The sequence below is a fragment of the Hydra vulgaris genome, chromosome 06, assembly GCF_038396675.1.
Source record: "Hydra vulgaris chromosome 06, alternate assembly HydraT2T_AEP".
Classification (NCBI taxonomy): Eukaryota; Metazoa; Cnidaria; class Hydrozoa; order Anthoathecata; family Hydridae; genus Hydra; species Hydra vulgaris.
In genome coordinates this window covers 44,215,157-44,240,615 of record NC_088925.1, presented here as the reverse complement: position 1 = coordinate 44,240,615, position 25,459 = coordinate 44,215,157, and the positions used below count along the sequence as shown (strand labels likewise).

General features: G+C 29.4%; 1 protein-coding gene across 2 annotated transcripts in view; it reads right to left on the bottom strand.

Moving 5' to 3' along the window:
* Positions 1 to 3,303: 3,303 nt before the first annotated feature.
* The window catches only part of LOC105846359 (uncharacterized), a 65,178-nt gene continuing 43,022 nt past the window's right edge, over positions 3,304 to 25,459 (bottom strand). For both annotated transcript variants that reach the window (XM_065800232.1, XM_065800233.1), the window contains exons 4-9: positions 7,940 to 8,160; positions 7,177 to 7,285; positions 7,005 to 7,078; positions 6,684 to 6,827; positions 4,981 to 6,144; positions 3,304 to 4,413 (exon numbers count right to left, since the gene is read on the bottom strand). In XM_065800232.1, the coding sequence (XP_065656304.1) occupies positions 4,351 to 4,413; positions 4,981 to 6,144; positions 6,684 to 6,827; positions 7,005 to 7,078; positions 7,177 to 7,285; positions 7,940 to 8,160 (1,775 nt within the window). In that variant the 3' untranslated portion in view covers positions 3,304 to 4,350. The remainder of the gene's footprint in view (positions 4,414 to 4,980; positions 6,145 to 6,683; positions 6,828 to 7,004; positions 7,079 to 7,176; positions 7,286 to 7,939; positions 8,161 to 25,459) is intronic.

Here is a 25,459-nt window from a genome sequence, read left to right as displayed (position 1 = left end):
GAAGTTACGGAACATTAGAAGGCAAAAGCCACGTCAAAACAGTCCCTGTTAGATTGAGTTCAACTATAAAATATGTAGAAGAAGTTTGTTCTATTTTAGGGCCAGATGAAGTGTGTTTCATTAGCCAAGACGACAAGGCTAGAGTGCTATTTGGAACCACAGCAGCCAAAAAACAGACGCCGTTGTTGATGCATTTGGAGTACCTGATAACTCTCCCGGACCACGACTGGGTCGTGGCTGCTAAACGCAAGCTTATACCATCTGTATACGCTGGAATTACAATCAAAAAAGATGGTCTCGGAAAAACAGATGCTGTTACTTATTATGGACCTACCTACATTGCTGTTCGTTTAGGAAAACACGTATCCTCGACCGCTATCGCTCATGGGTTAGACTTTCAGCGGCTCTTGAATATCAAAGAATTCAACTCTATTACCAGAGATCCTCAAACTAATATGGTTAAGCCTATTGTTGTGTTTAGCGTCGATGGAGGACCCGACGAAAATCCCAGAAACCAGAAAGTAATTGAAATCGGGACTCACCATTTCTTGAAGACACTTGACGCTCTTTTCATCATGAAGAACACTCCAGGCCGTATTGCATTCAACAGAGCTAAGCAACAAATGGCACCTTTAAGTAAAGAATTATCTGGGGTGATTCTTCCACACGAACATTACGGAACTCATCTTGATTCTCAAGGTAATTACATTGACAAAAGTTAATTTGTAAAAATATTAATATAGTTTTTAACCTATAATAACCAGCATATCTTTTAAAATCAGGCAGGACAATATATGAAAATTTAGAAAAACAGAACTTTGATTTTGCTGGACAGGCTTTGGCTGATATTTGGCCTGATCTACAAATTGACGGTTATCCAACCATTGCAGAGTATATTGATCCAGACAAACCAGAGCTAGAGTCAAGGAGCCTTTTATTACAAGATCAACGTTGGATTGCCGATCATCTACGTAAAAGTCAATATTTTACTCAAACTGTGAAATGTAAAAATCGTTCTTGTTGACGGACAATTAATTAGAGCAAGATTTCTTCCGTCACCTGTCCCTGTCAATCAAACGAGAGACGGGCTCAAAGCAGTAGATGTCTCAGAAGGAGCAAAAGAATTATTTCCATCATCCGTCTTTATGCTCATCGCATTAAACATTGAAAGTATTCTTCCTCGTACTGCCAAAAGATTTTCAATTTTGCCGTATGATGCGTTTTGTCCATCAATTCAGTCAAGCCTAGCTGATAGAATCTGTAAAAAAAGCAATATCTGCCTTGCCTCTCAAGCTATGTTGAAAAAGCACGCTTCCATCCATTCTTCTGCTATAACACTCCCTCTAATCAAAAAGGTCCAACCAGTTCGTATCGCTGCCAAGCGTCAGACAAAATTTTTGGCAGTCATCGCCTTGCAGAAGAGTTCGGAAACTGCTGAATGGTTAGATGAAAATGAAGTTGACGCAACCAATTTGATTGTACCTCAAGAATACGATATCCTTTTAGCGCGGAGAGCATTCACTACCTATTGTTTCAATCGATGATCACTTTAACAACCATGGGAAGATGATATTAAAGATATATAATACTATTTGCTTAGTTGATTATTTAATGAAATATCGACTATTATATAATATAACTTGATTAGATATACTATTATATAAATGTATAATTTAGTTAAAAAAATAATCAATGGTTTATAAGCATTTTTATTATTTTTTAGGGGGGGAGTACACAAAAACTGACAACATATACGGTTTGACAAACAGGGGAGGGGGAGTCGAAAAATTAAGAAAAAACACTGACATCATTTATGGATGACCCCTTAGGCGTAGAGATTACGGTTCAAACCCGCCGTCTGCTAGCGCAATCTGACCTGTAATCTTTTTCTTTAAATAAAAATCCGTTAATAATATTTTAATATTTTTTGTGCTGTTTCGTTTTATAAAAACTTGAATTTAAAAAGTTTTATTAAAATTTAAATTTAAAAAATAAAAAAATTGAATTGGCATATGCGCGAATTGACAAAATATTTTCAAATTTTTTAGCGCACTTATGTTTTAAATAAATCGGGTCTTGGTTTAACAAAAAACGCAAAACCTAGAACTGCTCACTGGAAAAAAGTTTCAACCTTCGCACTTATACAATAGTCCATATGCACAATATCTTAACTGTGCCGAAGCTTATAAATGGTCTTGAGTTATGCAAATATGGTATAATTTTCTTAGCAAAATAGACGCTGTCGGAAGAGCAGTCTTAAAATCATTTTTCTGGATCTCGAAGTACAGTAAAAATTACATACACTCATTTTTTAAAATAGAGGATATTTCAACTATTTTAGCGACTCACTGATAACCAATCAATTACAGGCAATACAGAATAAAAAATTCTTTACAAATGAAGTGTTTAAAGCCTGCAATACACTTGGTTTAAACTTCGTCCAGTGCATGATAAATAGCAAAAAAATTAAATATACGAAACCTATCAAAGACCTGCAAGCTGATGTTGTGTAAATATTGAAAGAAGCGTTCTAGTTTTGGAATTTGAAAGAAAAGAGAGTCGTTTAAAATTTTGATGGAGGAGAAAGTTTCAAGAAGTCTGATCCAATAATTTGTGGAAAATAGTCCCGTGATTCAATTTTTAATTTTATTTAAAATAATATACAAAAAATATTATAAAAGTTATTTAATGATTTAAGATTTCTGAACAGAATTAATAAAATTAATATTATTAGGCAGCCGTGGCGCACTTGCCTCAGAAACGAAGGATCTGTGACCGCAAAGACTTCTTGAGGCACCAAAATAGAAAAAAAATTCTGTTCAGGTGCGAAGGGAACGAATCTTTAAAAACTGCCGACTGTTTTCTAAAGAAGGATAAAAATGTAACTAAACTAAAATTGCCCCTGCTACTATCCGAAGCGAAAAAAAAAAAAAAAAAAGAGTCGTTATGTCAAGCATGGAAAAAATTCTTTTATTTTAACATTTTTTTTTTTAATGAAAGCGTTTTGCATTAAAATTTAGAGTAATTCTGGGAATAATATTACTTGGGAATAATATTACTTGGAATGGGAATTACTTGGGAATAATATTACTTGGCATGGGAATAATATTACTTCTATTTGTCAGAGGGTCCAATTGTTTTTTTGCTTAAAACAAAAGAATTATTTAAAATAACTAAAACAAAAATTTCAAAATTAAAAAACAAACTTCATTGAAATCTAGTTTAGGACTAAAAACATATGATCGAATGAAAACATTTCTGATTCATTTCATAGTTAACCCGCAAAGATGAAAATTTACGCGGTTTTTAACTTGCTTTTCATTTATTTTTTATTTTAACTATTTCTACATCGTGTCAACTTCAATTGGAAAAAGTGGATTAAAAAAATAAAGTAAAAACGACTTGATATAAAACCTAAGCAAAAAAAAGATCTTATTTTTATCGTAAATATAGAATTCCGAAAGTTACATTTTAATAGAAGAATTTGAATAAATAAAAAAATAAAAAAACTGAAAAACTTTTTTTGTCATTTAAAATCTCACCAAAGTACTTATGTTTTTATTCGGATCAAATTTTTGAAAATCAAATAAAATTACATAAATATTAAAACAATCTTAAATTGTTTACACTAAATACCAATAAATTAACTAGTCTTGTAACGTATAAATTTACAAGTCATAAAAATCAGTCATCTTCGTAACGAAAATGACTTTCTCTTCAATACGTTGCTTAGTTACAAGCATATTTTCAACTCCAGAGCATAGTTTTTAAAAAACGACAATTTATCAGAAAATGTCAAAACCAATCATCTATTTGAAACGGCTGCAACTATGCAACGTATCGAATAGTGAAGTATAAAATTTCTCATACGCTGAAGTCAGTTGAGCAACTTGTTAACAAGCGTATTTCATAAATTAATAACCACGGAATATATAAACAAATGCGTGATTTTAACCGTGGATTTTAGAGACGTGTTAAAAATAAACAACGACATAGCGGTGTATTTATCAAAAAAATTGATATAAAACTGTGCCGTAATCTTGCTATTTAAAACATTTTTTAAAAAAATATTATTTTTCTTAATAATGTATAAAATTTTAAAAACAACTTATAAGGTCTTTAAAAAATATACGGAAAATGAAATAAAATTTACCTATATCTCTAAATTGCAAATACACAATTCCCACACAAAAAAAAAAAGAAAAAAAAAAAGCGATTTAAATTAGGCGTAAAAATATTGAGCACATATAAATATTAGCACATATTATAATTTATACACAGAAAATGATAACAACTTGCAAATGAATCACAATAATAGATTACGTAGGATTTTTAATCACAGTGACAATATCACTTTGCTTTATTCATTTTCTCCATGTTTGAAAAAAACTGTTGAGAAAATAGTTCAAAATCCTAAACGATAAAGCAATAATTTATCTTGTATTTTTTAGGCATCATTTTTTATTACAGTAATTCTATATTAATTTTATGAAAAATAATTGAAAAACCATCAAAATAATAAAAGAGAAATATAAAGGATGATTTAAAAAAAAAAAAAATAAGAAATTTAAAAAATAAAATATAAAAGAGTTATGAATGTTTTGTAAATAAGAAATTTTTTATCTTATTTTACTTTACATTTCAGTTAAAACTTCTTCTATTTTAATATTTCTATAAATACAAAACTTCTTCTATTTCTATAAATACAAAACTAACTCAAATTAGCATAAGTGCTTTGTTTAAAGAACAAAAAAAAACTTATACCATCATATTGAGAACCCTCTTTTTTACCTAGGCTATGAAATGCACCCTGTATTATTAATTTAATAATAAGTCTAATTTGCTACAAGATGCACCCTGCTATGCTATGAGATGCACCTTGTATTATTATTAGTAGGTCTTATTTATTTTTCATGATTTTTAAATAAACTAAATAAAATTTTCTCACTGATGTGTTAAATAAATAAACAGAACTCTTACCTCTATAATTAATCTAGAGTTCTTTGAAGTTTTGGAATCACCACCCTTTACAGATTTTTCCATACTATCAAGGGATTGAGACCGCTTGTTTAAAATGGAAAAATTTTCATTCACAACATGATGTTTATTTTCAATTTTTTCAGTTGTCAGTAATAGTTGTTGAATACCGGTTAGCTCATTCACAGAGGAACCTTCTAATGTTGTTTCTGTTATAATTTCACAAATATCCTCACCTGTCTGAAATTCTTTCATGCTATCACTGCTTGCAAAGCTTTCGATTGAAAGAGAACTTCCGCTTTCAAAGGATATCTTTCGTTTATTAGTACTTAATTTGAATTTGTTTTTAATGATTGAACTACGAATATGCTGCATTGGTTGCTCATGATTAAACAATTTTGGTGGGATGCCTTTCATTTTTTGATTAATATTGTTAATTTCTAAATTAATAGCATGTAACTTTTTTTCAAGACTATTTATTCGTTCTCGTTTAGATTCGCCATTGTGTTCATATTCTTTATTTTTTTTTAAAGTTTCATTTAGTGATTCTAGAGTTATTGTTATGTGTCCTTTCTCTAAAGTGAGTGAGTTTCTTCTTTTCCTTAAAAGTGTATCTAGCATAATCATATTCATTGTCTCTTGGGAATCACTGTGAAGTTTATTTAAATGATTTTTTTCTTCATCAGTTAGTGTACTTGAAATATTTTTTTTTGCGGCTGGGGATACTGTTAAAGAATTAGAACGATAAAAATGATTTGCATTGTTTTTTGAAAAATTATTGCTCGAGTTCAAGTCTGAATTTCTAATAATTGACATGATAGGTTCATCATTTTTATTTAAAACTGAATGTCCATTCATGTTGTTTGTTCCAATTTGTGTTTTTGAACTATTAGCTTGTTTCGATCCAAATGAGCTGGTTCTATCATTAGCTTTTGCAAGATCAAGCATTGACCACCTATTTTTATTAAAAGGGTTTTTTTTTTTAGTTTCTTGAGGAACTCTAAATACATTTGTTACTGTAGGCTTTAATTCAAATAATGGAGAGTCATGATTTCCAGATTCATTTGTAAATGATGTCAAAGAATCATTTCGAACTTTTGTTTTTTTCAAATATTCACTGGAATGATCAGAGTTTCGAAAATTACCATCTTTTTCTGCTTGTTGAGACTAAAAAAATTCATAATTAAAAAAAAAAAAAATTATTTTCAGGCATAAAAAGTCTCTGTAAATGCAAATAATATAGAACACACTAAAGCAGCGTCCAAAAGAATTTTCAATAATACAATGTCACACTGATTAAAATATTTTTAATTACAGAAAATTTGTTTTTCTTAAATTTATGAGTTGATCAGAGAAGCACAATATTGTTATATTAAAAGCACAATATTTAAATTAATACAAATTTCTTCTAACTTCAATGATCCGTGAGAAAAACAAAACAAAAAAAAAACATTAAAATGCATATAGTTAAACCAAAAATTCTTGGTACACAGTTGCTATAATGTTAAACTTTTACTTATATCAAATTGCATGAAGTGCATATTTGTATATTTACCCTGAAAGCTCACAATCCTTGAGAAAAAAACATTGGAACTGTATACATGTATATATAAAAAACTAAAATAAAATTAATTATAAAAAAAACGAAATCAAATCAAATTGAGCTTCCTAGAGATATAAATTAAAAAAAAAAAAAAAAAACTTACAAGTTTTTCACTTTTATTAATAAGTATTGAAATTCTTTCATGAGGCACTTCTAATCCAGATTCATCCCCATCATTACCACTGTCAATAAAATCAGGGTGATTTTCAGTTACAACACTACTAACTTCAGAGGATGTTGACAAAAGCTAAATAAATTATATCATTAAATTAAAATATTCAAAATGAATTTTTTTTTACTTTTTAAATTCACATATATATTTAATTATCTTATATATCTATAATAATAATCACTGGTACAACTAAAGACTTATTTCTTGATTGTACACAAAACAACATATTATTCTACAGGTAACTTAACTTACATTAGACCTTAAACTTTGTTGACCATATGACGTTGCATAAGGAACATCTTCAGATGAGTTTATCTCGGATAAATCTAAATTAAATATAAAAAAAGAACAATAAAAACAAAACATCAAAAACAACAAAGTAGTCATTTTAAAAACGTTTGTCAAGAAAAAAAAAGTAATTTACTTATGTCAACTCTTTCTTTAGCAAAATTTCCTAACACTTGCAGCCATATTTTGTAATCATCCTCATTCCATGCTGCAAAAATATGACCTGTTTCAATGGTCAATCCTAACTAGAAACATAAAAATATATAAATTTTAAAAGAAACTCTTGAAAAAATCTAACTAAAATGAAGCATTTATTACATACTTTAACACCCAAATGGAAAGATAGCAGGAAAAAAAAAAAATTTACAAAAAGTTAAAACAACTATTTTTCCATATATTAACAACTAAAAATAAAATTGAAATAAAATCAAGGGGAACTTATTCTTTTGTTTTTAAATTTCCATTTTTACATGATTAAATTTTAAAATTCATAATAAAAATTTATAATTCTAAAACCATTTTCTGATGGTCTATAGATTTAAGGATACTAATTTCCCTTTTTACTTTATCTTTATTGCTGTTTTTTTTTACCATTTTCAGTTTTTTAAATTATTCATATTTATTATACATTACTTAAATATTTTTTCCTAATTGTTTTTTTTTAACTTACCTTTTTTTTTTAACAAACCTAATGGCAAGAGTGACTTAGTTCAACTAGGTCACTCTTGCCCTATTCATAAACAATACTTAATCTAGAGTTAGGGAGTGAATTTGAGTAATTTTAGTAAGTTAATTAACAAAGGTTAGTGTAAAGCAAGCCTAAATGGCTTTATTTAGAAAAAACTTTTAATTTTATTTTGCAACCTATATACAAAGTTAAAAAACTTCACAAGAGTTACCTTAAACAAGTTAAGTTTCGGGAGAATTCCGACAGAGTTAATTGTTGTTATTATGCATTCTCTTACATCTAATTTCACCTCAAGAAGTTTCATATCAGCATCTTTATATCCAAGAAGAGATCCATTCTCAAATATAAAAATGATGCTTGTCCAATTTCCATTGCAATTCCAAAGCAATTTACTGGTGAAATAGTCTTGCAAAGATCTGCTTCTTCTTGATGCTTAAGAATTTAAACCAACATTTATAATTAATAAAAACAATATAAAAAACATACAATCTGAAAAAAAAAATTGCCCAGACTAAGATTAAGATAAGGGTTCAATTTGCTGGAAATCTTAGCAACTGTCTAAACTTGCTACTAAGCAACAAAAAATTATTATTTTATATATATTATATCAAAACATTAAAATTATAAAATAATAAATAATCATAAACACTACTTCAAACCTTTTTTGTAATTATAGAAAAAATGTATCTTTCTTTTAAATAAAAAGTTTTTATTTAAAAGAAAGATTTATTTAAAAAAATTAAATTTATCAAGCATTAAATTAAATCAGTTGCAATCAGGCAAGGAGCAATACTTTAATTTCACATTAGCAACCACCACCTTCAGCTTATATATAGATACAATTTTATAAACAATTTTATAGATAATGGCATATAAAACATTGCCAAGAGTTAACCTGATACCACAGGTCATATTAGCCTGATATAGACACTACTAAACTTAGTAGTATAAATAAGAGACAAAACTAAGAAAATTACTGCACTTAAAAAAATATATTTTTTAAATGATTATGAATGATTAAAAGTTTTTTAAAAGCATTAGAAGTTCAAACATTTAGATATTTAATCTAAATGTGTAAATTTTAAAAATGTTAATCATTTATCGTTTAAATTAGAATTTCTGTAGACCTCCATAATTTAATCAATTTCAAAATCATGGGATTTTCTTTAGAAACTTGTTTATAAAACAATTTTATCTTATAATGTTATACTCTTAGGTGCTTAATATTATTAATTCTCGGGGGAAAAAATCAGAAAAAATATATATCAGCCACTGATGAGAATAAAAACTTTCAGTGTAATTAGGCTTTAAAAATTGTCAACCTTTAAAATAATTCAGGTTTTTGTTTATTTATCACCCTAATAAACTAAGCATATTAAATATAAATATAAGCATATTAAATCCTATTAAAATTATTATTAAACAGCTGATAAAAAATGATTACATTTGACAGCAATTATGGCTTGATTATCCAATTATTTAAATAAATAAATGTAAAAACTAGCAACATTTATGGCGAGCTAACAAGGCATCCAGCTGTCTTCACGCCTGAAGAAGAACTATCATTTTGTGATCACTTGAATAAAGTTTCAACTTTTGGCTACCCACTGACGTCATTTGATCTTAGAATTATTGTGAAATCCTATCCGGATCGATTAGGGAGTGATCTTCAATGTTTCAATGAAAACCTCCCAGGTTTTGAATGGGTAAAAGCCTTTATTAAAAGACATCATCAGCTATCCGAGAGATTTGCCGGATACCTCAAAAGGGGAGGGCTATTTACACTATGGGTTCAAGTAGTCCCACAACAGGGGCTACTTGAACCCAACCTTAATCCCCCAAAAAAGGGGGGATCGAAGTCTACCCAATTATTTTTTTATCTACAATCATCATTACTAATTAATAAGTTTATGAATTAGCAACAACAAGTTTTTTTACATTGACATGAATATGAGAAAGAACCACAAACATCAAACATGTATCAAATTTGGATCCAAGTAGCCCTGTATGACGGTATACTTTATGTATTTTGTTATGGACTAGTATAATTATAGCTCTTTTGAGCCAACATAATTAATTTGGTCATTCTTTACAATCAAAAGAGCTAAAATATTATTACGAAATAAAAGAAAGGTGGATCAATTCATGAAACCTGATAGACTTGGTATAGATCCGAACTCAACAGATGCAGCAAAAACATACAATCATTGGTTAAGAACATTTTACAATATTGTAAGTACAGTTGATGATAACTCCATCAAGCCTAATGTCTATAAATTCATATCAGGGTGTGATGATTTTGAACAAGCAACAAGTATTTATGAGTCTATCTACATAAAACCAAAGAATGAAATATTTGCCAGACATATTTTGTCAACATGGAAGCAAAAACCAAGTGAATCAATATATCAATTCCTAAATGAACTTAAAAATTTATCTAAGGACTGTAAGTTCACTGCAGTAACTTACACTTACAATGTAAGTGCTGAATATAAATATAAATCTGAAATGATTCGGAATGTGTTTATAATTTATGTACATATTTAAGTGGATAACTCTACAACATCAGGAAATCAAATCATCTTTACAAAAACAATCCACGACTGATAATCACTTAGCTGCTACAGTAAAATCAAAGCAATTGTGCTGGTTTTGTGGAAACATAAGACATCCATGTACTAAATGTCCTGCTCGTGAAGCTATCTGTCACAAATATAAAAAGATTGGTCATTTTGAAAAACTTTGCAGATTATCTAATATTTCTGCTGCTATTCCTAAAATTGATGATTACTTCTGTGCCACCATATCACAGCAGCAAACTCTCTCTCTTCAGAGTCAGTCATACATCATTATTAGTGATAAATATAAAGCAGAAGCTTCAATTGATAGTGAAAAAGTTTTATTAACAATAAACTAGTGGCTCTATTCAATTTAAATGTTATATATGAAGAGAATGTAATCCGAATGACATCACCTTCTTTATCAGCAAAATCAGATGGATATTGTTATGTTTCAATAACTCTTCAAAACAAAATCTATAACAAAGTCAAGTTGCATGTGTTTGATAACTTATGTATAGATATTATTCTTTGCACAGATTTTCAAGAGTTGCATGAGAGTATTACCATTAAGTATGGTGGGGAAAAACCACCCATAACATATGCAGCTTTAACAACAATGAAAACTAACCTCCTGAATTGTTTGCTAATCTCACAAAAGATTGTCAATCGATTGCCACCAGATCTAGAAATTATTCTCAAAGAGATAGAGAATTTATTAAATCTGAAATGTACCGCTTGGTCCAAGCAGAAATAATACAGTGAATTACAATACTAGTAATTCACCTTGGTGTGCCCAGGTCTTATTTGTAAATGAAAAAAATTAAACATCATATGGTTGTTGATTATTCTGAAACTATTAATAAGTTTACCTATTATTATTAATTAACTATTAATAAGTTTCTGAAACTACTAATAAGTTTATTTATAAGTCTCCAAGTCTGGGCCGATTAGAGAATTATTTATATGAACTATATGAATTAGCTCCTGACTTTTTGGATCACGCATATGTAAAAATTAATAAAGCTAAACTATATCGTTAAATGATTGATATATGTATAGTATACATTGGATACAACAAAATTCTAGCCAAGCTGTTGTAGGAGTTGATTTTGCAGAAAACTCTAAATGTATCACTCAAAACGAACCACAAAGCGCTCATTACGTCTTTGCAGTCACTTGCAATTACATCTGACCATCAAAAACATTTAAAAGAAACCGTGATTCCGTTTATTATGCCATTATGGAGCAGCTGCCAGAAACAGTCCAACAAGTTATATTTTGGAGTGATAATGCAACATCTCAGTTCAAAAATAAGTATATAATGGAGTCTTTAAAAATGTTGTAAAAACGACACAAGGGGTCGTCCATAAAGTACGTAAATAAATAAATATTTATTAGAACAAGTTTAAAAAAAAAAAAAATACATGTTCTAAAGGACATACAGGTCCAATAAATAGACACTGACAATATGCCCTTAAATAAGAAAACAAAGTACATAGGAACAAATATAGTTTATAATAGAAACATTCAAGATTTCATTCATTTACTTTATAGACACAATTTTTATCGAAATTGCACGATTTTATTTTATTTTTAAAAATACAAATGTAATCAGCATTTACTGCTTCTGATGTCAGATTATTCCAGATATTTACAACTATTGACAATATTTACAACAATTGAGAAAATCAATATTTTGCGAATGTCGAGTTGACATCGTTGCTTTCGAATCCTAAAAGTCTGACCGGGGTATAATTATTATTGTTAATTTCGAAAAACAAGTTTTTATCTATGCAAACCAAATTATGCATAATTTTGAAACATATGACTAAATCATGTTTTAAACGTCTGAGTTTCAGAGAGTCCAAACCAAGCAACTGTAAACGTCTAGAATAGTTTAAACAACTAATATTAACAATTTTTTTTGTGAATCGTTTTTGAATATTTTCAATAGATTTAGTTAGCATAGTTTGGTGTGGCGACCAAACTGGAGAGCAATAATAATTGGTCTTATATAAGTGGTAAATACACGTACTAATATAATAGGATTGCGAGTTTTAAAGCATTTTAAGATTAGGTATGCTCTAGTATTTTCTACATGAATGACTCTGGCAATGTCTTTTTTGTAGTTTTGGCGGCCATAATTACTCCAAGATCTTTAGGGTTAGATGACCAATCTAGAATACAATCACCTAACTTGTAATTAAAACTAATACTATGCAATGCAGAAAGCGCTATTCTGTGTGCAAAACATTTCATGCTGGCAATTGGCAATTGCCAAGTATCCGACCAAATAATTATTCTATCAAGAGCAACAGTTAAATCGTGGCTATGATTCATTTCACGATACGAACTGTATAACTTTAAATCATCAGCAAAAAGTTTTATTGTACATTTGAAATTGTTTACTACAAATGATAAGTCATTTATAAATAATGAGAACAAAGTTGGTCCTAGCACACTACCCTGAAGTACACCACTTACAATTCGAATCGGATCTGATAAAGCACTACTAATCTTTACCTGTTGAGATCTGTCTGTGAGAAATGTAGTGGTCCACTTTAAAAGGTTACCACGAATATTGTATAATGAAAGTTTAAATATTAATTTTGAATAAGATGCGGAGTCAAACGCCTTTCGGAAGTCGATATATATATAACATCTGTAATCAGATGATTGTCAAGTGCGGTACTCCAATCGTTAGTAGATTCTAAAAGATTCGTACATGTAGAACGTTTATTGAGGAAACCGTGCTGACTAGGAGATATTATGTTATATTTATTTAGATATTCAATAATATGTGAGTTGATAATTTTTTCCATGATTCAACAACAAGTACAAGTTAAAGAGATGGGTCTATAGTTGTTAGGATCCGATGTAGCTCCGTTTTTAAAAATTAGGGAGATGAAAGCTTTGCGCCATTGATTAGGTAAAGGGTTTGATGTAAAACTAGCCTCAAAAACAAATGGAAGAGGAAAACATAAAACATGAGCTAACTTTTTAAGAATTGAATTAGGTAGACCATCAGGACCGAACGAGGTACTTGGATTAATTCCCATTAGGGTTTTATACACTGACTCTACGGAAAAATAAACCGTGTCAATACTTAATGGATCATTAACATTAGTGGCAATATTTGGCAAATAGCAATTATCGTCCGTAAAGATACTTCCAAAGTGATTATTAAACACGTTAGCAATTTCTATATTCTGGAAGTGACCTTGTTATTGTTATTTTTGTCTATTAGATGGTGGTGCTTATTAAGGATATTCATTTTATTGTTAACATATTTATAAAACTTGCTAATATTAATATATTCCCTCTACTAGGTTTAATTTAATTTTTGATTGGTAATTAGATAAGATTAGTTTGCAATTCCTGGCGTACTGTTTGTAAGCTGATTTGTTATAAATGGTTTTATTATTTGTCCATCTTTTCCATAATAATACTTTGCGGCTTAAGATTTTTTTAATGTCTTTTGGATAGTGATTACTCGTTTTGTTTTAATACTTTTTCCTAATAGGTACAAATTCATTAATACCAATACCAAAAAGCTTTAGAAAAATACTCCAGTAATCCTCAATTGTACAGGCACAAGAAAACTCGAAATCCCAATTTTTTTTTGATAAATATAACTCAAGGCTCTTAAAATCAGCAATAGAAAAGTCGTAGAAAAACGTACGTAAAAAAAACATATGTACGTAAAAAAAAAAAAACGTTTTTGTACGTACAAAAAACGTAAGTACGTAAAAAAAACGTGTCCAAGTTCAAACTATTACCAAAAAAAAGAAAGTTATCGAGAAAATTATTGGCAAAATCGCACCTTGTTTGATTTAAAATATCTGTTTGCTTATTAACTAACTAAAGTTTATATTATGAAACTGTGATTAGACTGGAAAAAGAATAAGAAAACAAAATTGGATTTTTCATTTTTGGGTTGTTCGGTGTAATTTCTAGTCAGTGTGACAGCGTTTTACGGCCTTTATTCTCGAAGTATTTATAAAGGAGTCTAACAAATATTTACCAAATTTTAAAATTGAAGTTAAAGCAACCGAATAGTTATTCTTTGTTATTAGAATTTTTATTTTAAATTAAAAAAAAATCTTTGACGTTTAAGCGCCTTTTCTTTTTTGGCACCCACAGGCTACGCCCCAAGGTTTACTGGAATTATATAATATCTTTAATATACCAATTTTATCAATAATAAATGTTATTAAAAATAAAATAAAACTTGACTAAATTAGCATGTTCTAAACAACTATGATTCTCTAAGAATCATAGTTGTTTAGAACATGCTAATTTAGAGCGTTACGTCAGTTGACGTAACGTCAGTAATTAATGAACTTCAGAATAATATCTTCTGCAAAGGAATTAATACATCTATATAGCTTATATGTACAACAAATCGTCTACATAAATGTACAACAAATCATCTACATAAATGAGTCTTTAATTCAAAGTAGTTTTTCAGTTGATTTAATTTTAACTTTCAGAGAAACTTGAAGTCAAATGTTAGTATTAGAAAAATAGCAGATCGTAGTGTTAAGTCAGTAACGAACATATATTTTTCTACTTAAAGATAAATACGAATAGTCTGGAAATTTTATATATAGACCAATATTACCCATAAATATAAATACATTTTGACTTTTATTACGAGGATCTAATATAAATGAAAAGTATTTAAATTGGGTATGAAACTTGCAAACGTTACATCAGTAACTATGGAATGCACCATATGAATAAGTTATATTCGTAATACATATACGCAATAAAAATTTATACGAAGAAAAAAATTTTGAAAAATTTATTTTTTTAACATATAATAATTTTAATTGTGCACCCACAAGTAAAAATATATGTTTTTAGTGAAATTTTACAGCATTCGAACATCCATATTAATAATATATAATAACAAAAAACCCTGTATGCCTTGACTAATACCCTGTATACCTTGCTGCTAAAAAGTTTAGAAAGAATGAGAAAATTTCGACTGCGGCAAAAAGACGCATCTTTATCTCTCGAATCAAATCACTCATCATTTGCAAATGTGCAAGTTAAAGGAAAGTATATAAAAAAATTGAATCGCTCTCTTCCCAAAAGTCTTGTTCAGAAAAAGGAACTGTTGTGTTGTTTACTCAATGAAACTCAACCATTAACTTACTCAATTCCTAAATCAACAAACAGTCTCCGAGAAAAAGACTTAGTGGTTATACAAAATTTTTATTGCGACGATGAAATAAGTCGAATATCCCCAAGAACAGCAAATTATACTTCTGTAGTGATAGGAGAAAAAAAGGTGCGTGTTCAAATTCGACACATGTTATATACGCTAAAAGAAGCTTTCGAAGAGTTTAAGCTAAACAATGCAGATATTAAATTAAGCCTGTCAAAATTTTGTCAGTTGAGACCAATTTACGTTCGATGTGTATCATCAATTCCTCATAACGTGTGCGTTTGCATGTTACATGAAAATATGCGTTATGCTCTTGAATCACTTTCGCGGGGTTCAGATATATTCACTACAATTAAAACGGGAAACTCTATGATTCTAAACTTTATTTGTGAAAAACCAACAAAACAATGCTTCAATGCCGTTTGCAAAGAATGTACTGTTTGTAATATGTTTGATAAATTATTACTTCAGTTCGAACAATTTGAGTTAGATGTTTCATGGAATCAGTGGCAGAAACCTCAAGCAAAATCGTATATCAAAATAGAAAAGGTTAAAAAAGAAGGAACAATTGCAGTTTTATTATCACATATTAAAGAAATGCGTGCAAAGTTTATTATTCATTGTAATGTCAAGAGCAGTCAATCGTCCGTATTTAAATTTAATATAGAATCAGCGATTAAAAAAGACTCAAATAAGGCTGTTATTCAAGTTGACTGGGCAGAAAATTATACTTGTATTTACCAAAACGAAACGCAAGCAGCTCATTTCGGTCAAAATCACATTTCTATATTTACAGGTGCAGTTTGGCATCGTCAAATGAAATCTTTTGCGCTAGTTTGTGATTCAAGCGATCATACAAAATTATCTGTTGTTCCAAACATAAATAAAATTATCGAGCTTCTATCAGACGATATTACAGAAGTTCATATTTTCAGTGACAACGCAACATCACAATTTAAAAATAAATATATTTTGGCATCAATGAAAATTTTAGAAAAAAAGCATACAATTAAAATGCACTGGCATTTTTTTGCTGCAATGCATGGAAAAGGAGTTGTGGATGGAATTGGAGCCACTGTAAAACGTGTTGCCAGAAAAAATGTTTTAACTGAAAAATATATAATTTCTAGTGCTAGCGATTTGGCAGCCGCAACAAACAATTTAAAAATTACCGTTATATTACTGACTGATAAAGAAAAGCTAGAGATAAACAACTCTCTTGGTTTGAGCACCTTTTTTAAGAAAACAAAAAAATTCAAGAATTGCATAAATGCCATTACTTTCAGGTTTTAGACGGTAACGTTGTAGGTGAGCAGCTTTCGCCAAATATTGCATAATATCAAAGCGATAGAAGCGTCTAGACATTTAGCAGTGATCAAGTAATTTAAAAATCACCTTAAAAAGCTGTAAAAATTTCTTAATAAAAGCCATAAATAAATATTAGATTTGTTTTGCGTAGCTGATTGTTGCGTAGCTGACTGCATGATTTCTTAAAACGTTTTTTTTTTTACCTGTTATTGTTATTCTATTGAAAGTCTTACTTATTTTTTTCAATACTTTTCAAGTTTTCTTGGGGTGACTTTTTTTGCGCAACTAAGCTCGGAAGGTTTATTCAGTTTATCCCTAATACATTTCGATCAACAATAACAGCTTACACGTTTAAAGAACTTCTAGTTGTTGCTTTTTAAATTATTTTAGTTGTTCAATTATTGTCAAATACTTGATGCTTTTAAAGCTCTGAAGATCAAAGTTCCAAAGTAAATGCAAGTAAAATGAATGTATTTATATACATCTTTGAGTTAAAAACTTTTATATAATAAGGTTGTGAACAGATAAAAAAATCAAGAGTATATTTAAAAGGAAATTGTATTACCTACCCCCTAGCCCCATTATTTAAAAAAGTGAGAGTACTGAAGCTTCTAAAGCCCCCTCCCCCTTTTCCATACCGGGGTCCAGGTTTCTTTTAATGTAAAATTATCTTTATAAACTTTATAAATAAATTTTATCGTTTCTAAATACAAGCTATAAATATAGTTTTAGATTTGTTTTGGGTTTTAATTTGAATTATAATAAAAATTCGCATGTTGCGTGGCTGATTGCTGCGTAGCTGACCGCATAGTTTTTTGAAAACTTTTTATTTGACGTGTAATTAATATTATATTAAAAATTTTTTATAAATATAACTTCAATGAAATAATTGTTTTTGAAGAAAAAAACGTTTTTATAAAAAAATAAATTATAGATTCGGAGAAAAAATAATTCAAACTTTAAATTAAAAAAACAAGCTTTTTTGCGCGTTGCGTAGCTGACCGCTGTCTTTTATTTCTATTTTACTCAAATTGTCTTCTTATCCTTTTTTTTTTGTGAATAATAATAAAAAAGGATAATTTGAGTGTAAACGTAAAAAAAAATTAAAAATTATAATATAATGAGTCAGTTAAATTTTTAAAAACATGTTGCGCTCGTTGCGTAGCTGACCATAGAACTCTACATATATTTATATATATATATATATATATATATATATATATATATATATATATATATATATATATATATATATATATAAATTAGTAAAAACACTTATCTAATTTTTGATTTCTTCTACACTGTGTTTCACCATCAGTAGGTTCATCAGGAAGAATGTCTAAACATAAAAAAGTTTTCAAATTATAGAAAAATTATTTCACAGGAAGTTGGGAATTGTTATAATTGATTATGCGATAAATCAGAAGTAATTTCTAAATGCAGACATGAAAGTAAGTTCCTTTTAAAGAAATGTAAAAGCAAATGACCAGTCCAAATTTATCCTAATTCTAAAGAATTCTTTTCATGATTTTTAAATTATCTAATGTAGTTGATGCTACTTCATTAACTTGTAAGGAAAGATTTTATTAAGTAAAACTAAAAAAAATACAGGACTTTTACACAAAACATCGCGTTACGAAATCTACAGAAAACATGCAAATAATAAAATATATATTATAAAGAAAAATATATTTGCAGGGAGCAGGAACACCTAACTAAACATTTAGCTCTTTCTATGAGCCTGTGTATTAGTTTAGCTCGTATGTTTAGTTTCAGGTTCCCATTCTCTATTTGACAAAAAGCGTTTTTAATACAAAAAAATTGACAGAAAATGTCCATGGTATTCCTACGAACATGATAATTATATTTTAAAGTAATAATATTCCAGATGTTTCTGGTAATTATTCTGATCACTGCCAATGGGTCAATTTTCGAGTTCTTAAACATATGGTGGTATCTGCTGTTCCATATTTCACTCATCATGGTTTGAGTGACTTAAATTCAATTTTCTCGATTGAAACTCACTCATCATGGTTTGAGTGACAATAAATTTAATTTTCTCGATTGAAACTCGCTGTTTCAATCGAGAAAATTGAATTTATCGGAGAAATATTGTTTTGGGATGTCAAGGAGTTATATACATGTTTAAAATACTCCCATATTTCAACAGAAGGAGGACAGTAGGCAAAGTTACATGGGTTATCCTCAATTTTACCACAAGTTTTGCATTTGTTATTCTTAACGATCTGTTGCCTTGTGCTTTTGGCTAGCAAGGCCGCAGAAGGTAGACTGTTGTGTAGAAAATGAAAGAGGATATTTTGTGTCGGTCCGCATGCGTGGGAAGTAAAGTTTTTTTTCCAAATTTGGGTCCACGGCATTGTTGTTTTTGTTGAACTGTTCCAGAAAAGTTTTGCTGGCGTGACTGTCTTTTTGTTTTTTGTCACTTCTAAGTAAAAAATTTTTGTTGATTTTAGGGGGATGTTAAACAGGGACCCGTTTTTGCCTAATATTTCAACTGTTGTTTTGTAGTACTGAGACGTTTTGTTGTAACAGTGCATTGGAAAAGTGTTTTGCCTTAAAAAATACCAGCTTTGGTTTTGGTTTGTAAATTTTATAAGTGAACTTGCCAACCAATTCTTTGAAAAGTAGTAACAATCGTGAGATTTATCCTCTCCGCATTCCTTCAGTTGAAAGAGTGTTTTAAGGTGAAGTGCAAGACTTTGCTCCTTCGGTAATAAAATTCCGAGACCTCCGCTTTTGGCAGGTAAGAAAAGTGTCTATCTCTTGACCGGATTGAAATTGGTCTTTTGCCACAGATTTTCGAAATTGGCTCTGTGCAGACGTTCTATTACCCATTCGGGAATGGGCAGCACGTTTGCAAGAAACCACACTTTTGACATTACTAACGTATTTATCAACATAGTCTTTCCCCTAAGTGACAAAGTACGTAGTCCCAGAAACTTGAGTTTTTTCTCTTGAGTTTTTTCTCTCTCTCTACTTTGTTTAGAGTTACTAGCCAGTTGAAATTGGTAGTATTACTCAGTCTGGTGTAAAAAGTAACACCCAATATTTTGAAACCGGTGTTATTGTTCCACTCTATGTTGTCCAATTCTGGGTACATTTTAGGATCAAAACCCCAAGAGCGAGACCCTTTGTTTTTGAGGCATTGATCACTGAACCACTTGCTTTTTCAAACAGTTTTATTTTTCAAAAAAATGGCGGACAGATTTTACGTCCCTAGCAAAAAAGTTCGAATCGTCTGCGTATTGCTGCATTAAGGGGTTTGCTGCATTAAGTGGTTTCGGTGTTCCTGGTAGTGGGAAACCCTCTATTCTGCTATATATATATATATATATATATATATATATATATATATATATATATATATATATATATATATATATATATATATATATATATATATATATATATATATATATAAACTTTTTTTTTTAACTATACAAATTTTTATTGTATATATGTATCGTAATATATTTTAAACCAAAACCCTGGGTGCACAATTAAAATTTTATAAAAATCAAAATTCTTCAAAAAAAAATTTTTTGTGTAGATTTTTATTGCATATATGAACAACCGTTTTGCCCCTTTTGTAGCTTGTCACCTACCTTTTCTGGTAATTTTGCAGGTTTTTGAAGTAAAAAAGATCTTTTATTTAAACAGTATTTACAATGACAAAAATTATGTTTTCCTCTACCCCTGATTGAGACACTTTCTACATCAGAAGAAAAATCAAAATTATCATCACCAGTTTTTCAAACTATGACTATTGTCAACACCAGCTTCTTTTATTAGGATTGTAATAGTACTCATAATAATACTTTTTCTTTTTTACTTTTTTTATTACTATAAATCTTCTTATTTTTTTCAACCTTAAATTGAAAAATAATTCCATATGAGTTAAACACATAGATAAGCCAAGTCATATTTTAGAAATCCGGAAAATTGTTTGCATAAAACATCCGGAAAAAAACCAAAATATGTTTTTCATTTAATTTTGCTTTTAGCTGAGTTGTATCTAACTTTTTCAAACTTTGCATAATTTTTCTATGAGTGAAAAAAGCTTAAAAAACAAATACATTACAAAAATATATACCTAAACTTGTATGTATGGAAACTGTTTTGGATACCCGGAAAAACTAAAAGTTGAAAAAAATATCCGGAGCTCCGGAAATATCCGGAAAATCGCTGGTTAAACAATATCCAAACGATATTACCAGTCTTAAATTTAACTAGTAACAGTTCTGCTTACATTTTAAAAACAGCTGTTAAACGATGTTGGTTCAACTTATTACTAAAAGCATCACAAAAACGAGTTTTGATATTTAATTAAATTTATTTACAAAAATTGGAATTCAATTTATTTAATTATTGTTAAATTAAATTATTTATTATTAAATTAATTATTAATAAATTAAATTAATTTTTACTCAATTAAATTAATAAGGGGGGCACTACCCTCCCCCCTTCCCCTCTCTAACCCTTACACACAGACTTTTTTTCTAAAGAACATTTTTTTTTCTTTTCTTAAAGAAATTTCTAAATATAGAGGGCTTTTTCTAGAAATTGGCGATTGCGTCCCTCAACTTCAAAACCCGTATTGTCGGCCCGGTAGATAACACGATAGATGGAGGAAGACGATACCATGCAATGGCTATTAATAATAAAACTCTCTTAATGGAAATATTCTTTTATTAACTCCTTTTTGAATCAAATGGGATTTCTTTTGTATACAGATACAGTGGCGTCCCGAGGGAGGGTGGGGGGCGTAGGGGTGTCTAGCCCCCCTACTAAATTTACTATTTAGCATATTGGATAATGGAGTCGGCAAAATTGGATTTATAGTTGGCAGTAAGCAAATATCAGCTAATGAGGACTATATATATATATTATTTTGATCTTAGTCGGTGAAAAACAGATACGTTACCCTCCTTTAAAATCTCTTCGGGACGGCCCTATGCAGATTATTCTATTAACTCTTCAGGTTTTTTATTATTTTTGACGTAGATTACACTATTTAACTTGTATTAACATACAAGTTTATTTATAATTCATTAGTATTTTTTGTTTGCATGCATACCTTAGGTGTTTTAGTTTTTTCAAATTTTCTTCCTGTGTTATTGTATGTAATTTATTTAGTTAATTTTATTTCAATTGTACATTAGATCTACGCTTTCAATATCATATCATCAAAAAAATATTGGTGCTTTGCAAATTTGGGTATAGTTGGGTTTTGGCTATTTGTAATGAGTCTTTTTTTGCTGCAGCAAGTAATAGGCGTAAGTTGTTTGTAGCGTTTTGTTTGGTGATATATTTGTTGCATATCTTTGTTCATTTTAAGTGGGGTAAAGCAGTGGCGATGACGTTTGTCTGACGGGATATACTAGCTATTAGTGCTGATCCTCATCGAAAAACCAGAAATAATAGACGCTACTCTGAGAAAATGTTTATAACTTAACCACTACAATAATTATGTTTACACATTAGCATTAATGTTTTTTTTTCCATTCTTAGGCCTTATATTGTTGTATGCATACATTTTATTTTGCTGTTAATATTTTGTTTTGTAAGTTTTTGTTTGGTGATATATTTATTGCATATCTTTGTTTATTTTAAGTGTTTAGAAAAATATTTTATTTTTATTTTATGCATTTTAGTATTTTTTATTTACTGTAAGTATTGTTTGGGTGAATTTTCTGTCTTATTTTTGTTATCATATTAGTTTATTTTTAAATACTTTTCTATTAATCTTTATTTTAGTGTTGGCAACAGTTAAAATATGCTTCCTTCGAAAAATTCTCCTCTATTCTAATGTTCTTCATTTTTCTCTCAGGCATTCACAGCTCGTGTGTGACCATTTGACGAATTTAGATGCCAAAGTTTTTAAATAAATATTATTTTTGACGTAGATGTACACCATTTAACTTATATTAAACCGTTGACAATTTTGAAGCATTCTATCAAATCTTATCTTAACCAGCAAGTTTCTAGAGTTGTAATATTAAACTTTTTAAATTGTGTTTAATAAATTGTAATAGTTGGTCTTCTTTGAACTTTTTCAAAAGCTGATATATCGTATTTCTTTGTTGGATTCCAGATAACTTCTGCATATTCGAGAAGGGGTCAAACAAAGAGTTTGTACGATATTTTAGCAACTAAGATGGTATAGAATTTAGAAGTGTGTTAAATTAAACTTAGCATTCTGTTAGCAGTAATTGATATATTTTGTGTTTTCCATCAGTATATGTCAAAACGCTCTGGTCTTTTTTTAAATCGGAGACTTTAATTCGAATTCGTATGTTATGATCGTAGTCTAAGATAGTACATTCTCTTTTTAATTATACTAACCAAAATGAATTATTTGACATTTACTTACATTAAGTTTCTTCTTCTACCCGTGACACCATTTGGCTATTTCATTTATATTATTTTGTAATTAATTTCTTAGTCTCGATTTCGTTTAGTTCAGCAAGAGTCTTACTATCATCGGTGAATATTTTTGCTACGTGGAAAAATTGATAAAGAAGGTCATTTATGCATATTGTGAATAAAAGCAGTCCAAGTACTGATCCTTGCAATACACCACTTCCGATTTTGTCTAGCTCTGTTGCCTTGGTAATAAGCTTGAATTAAAACTTTTTATGAAAATTGTTTTTAGTGGAATACAAAATGACGTTGCACAGTTTTTAGACTTGCGCTACCTATTTTGATAGATTTGTGCTATTTTGATAGATAATGCAACATCCTTATGTTGCATTAGTATAATAACAGTTCAATGAAATTCGAGCTAACAAATTGATTTAGATAACGAAGTTCTGTGTAATGGTGGCGAATTTAAAATAAAGATTTTAGAATTACTAACAGGTATTAGTTTGCATCCCTTCAAGGCTTTTGATCATGGAATCTCCTTTTATAATGAATTTAAATTTGTTTTCTTCATTCGATCCTTTTAAATTATTGTTTTCATCATATCTCTCTACAATAAGTTTTTTTCTTTTTCCTCGCTCTATTTTCTATGCGCTAATATATAGTACTATAAATATATATATATATATATATATATATATATATATATATATATATATATATATATATATATATATATATATATAAATATATATACTATATCTACTAGAGCATATTTATGTGAGCACTTGCTCACTTTTTTTGCTTATCTAAATCGATACAGATTTTTAAGAAAAAGAAGAAGGAAACGAAGTATAATGAATAAAAAGATTGCTGCCCTATCCCGAACCCTCAGTCGATGTAGCAGTACTCCACTGCGAGTCAGGCTATTTGTCAGTCGATATATGTACTGAAACCCCCGGTAGCAGGCTATTTCAGTATGACGTCATACTGCTCACCTAAATAAGCAGTATAAGATATAATTGTATACTAGTTTTCATTATTTCTTAGTCTTCTTGCCAAGTTAAAAGTGGTTAAAGTTTAAAGCGTTAAAATGATCTATCTTATTGTCAAATTCTACTAGAATCGAAGTTAGTCTGTTCTCAGTTTCATTTAAATTTCGATTTTTGAATCGAATTACTCTCTCTGTATTCTTCAGCTCCTTCTCCTATTGATCCTATTGATTCAATTAAATTTAGTTTTATCAATATTGATACGTTCTAGTGAATCAGTTAAGTTGTTTTTAGTAAGGCTGTTAACAATTAGATTTTTCTCTCTTTTTGACAAGTCATTTTTATTTCAGATATTATTTTTGAAACGCCACAACAATATTTCATTACGAACTCCTGAAATGACATCTTTGGGTAGAATTCAAGGTTTTAACTCCCCACAGGTTGCAATATTTTTTGATTTACTTCGAGATCTCTTGAGAACGCATAAATTTTTACCTTCAAGAATCTTCAATGCTGATGAAAGTGGGTTACCCACTGTACCTACAAAAATCCCAAAAGTATTTTCTGTCAAAGGCATTAAAAGAGTGGGCAAAGTTGTTTCTGCTGAAAGAGGAAAAACCGTAACCATAGTTTGTAGCATGAATGCGGTCGGAACTTACATACCTCCAGCTTTTATTTTTCCATGAAAAAGAATGCGGCATTATTTTCTGGACAATTCTCCACTTGATTCAGTTGGCTTTGCCCATAACTCTGGTTGGATGACGTAGGAAATTTTTGTAGATTATTTAAATCACTTCGCTTATCACACAAAACCAACTATTGCTGATCCTGTTCTCTTAATTGTGGGTAACCATAACTCACACATAAATTTTTCAGCCATTAAATACTGCCTAAAACATTCAATTGTAATGCTAACATTGCCACCACATGCCACCCATATCTGGATGTTACCTTCTTTTCACCATTCAAAACTTACTACAATCAAGCATGTGATAACTGGATGGTAAATCCCCAGGTAGACCAATCACTGAAGCACAGATTCCTGCACTTGTAAGACATGCATATGACCGATCAGCAACAACTGGCATTGCAAGAAAAGGGTTTGAAGAAACTGGAATCTGGCCCTTCAATCCGCAGATCTTTTCTTTAACTGATTTTGCACCATCATTGACCAGTGATAGCCCAATATCAAAAAATCAGATTATATCAAATAATCAATCAGGAATAATGTAAATTATATTTAGACAGTTCAGTTTTTTATTTTTTTCTTAAAACTATAAGTTAAAAAATGTTTGTCTTTGTTTTTTTTA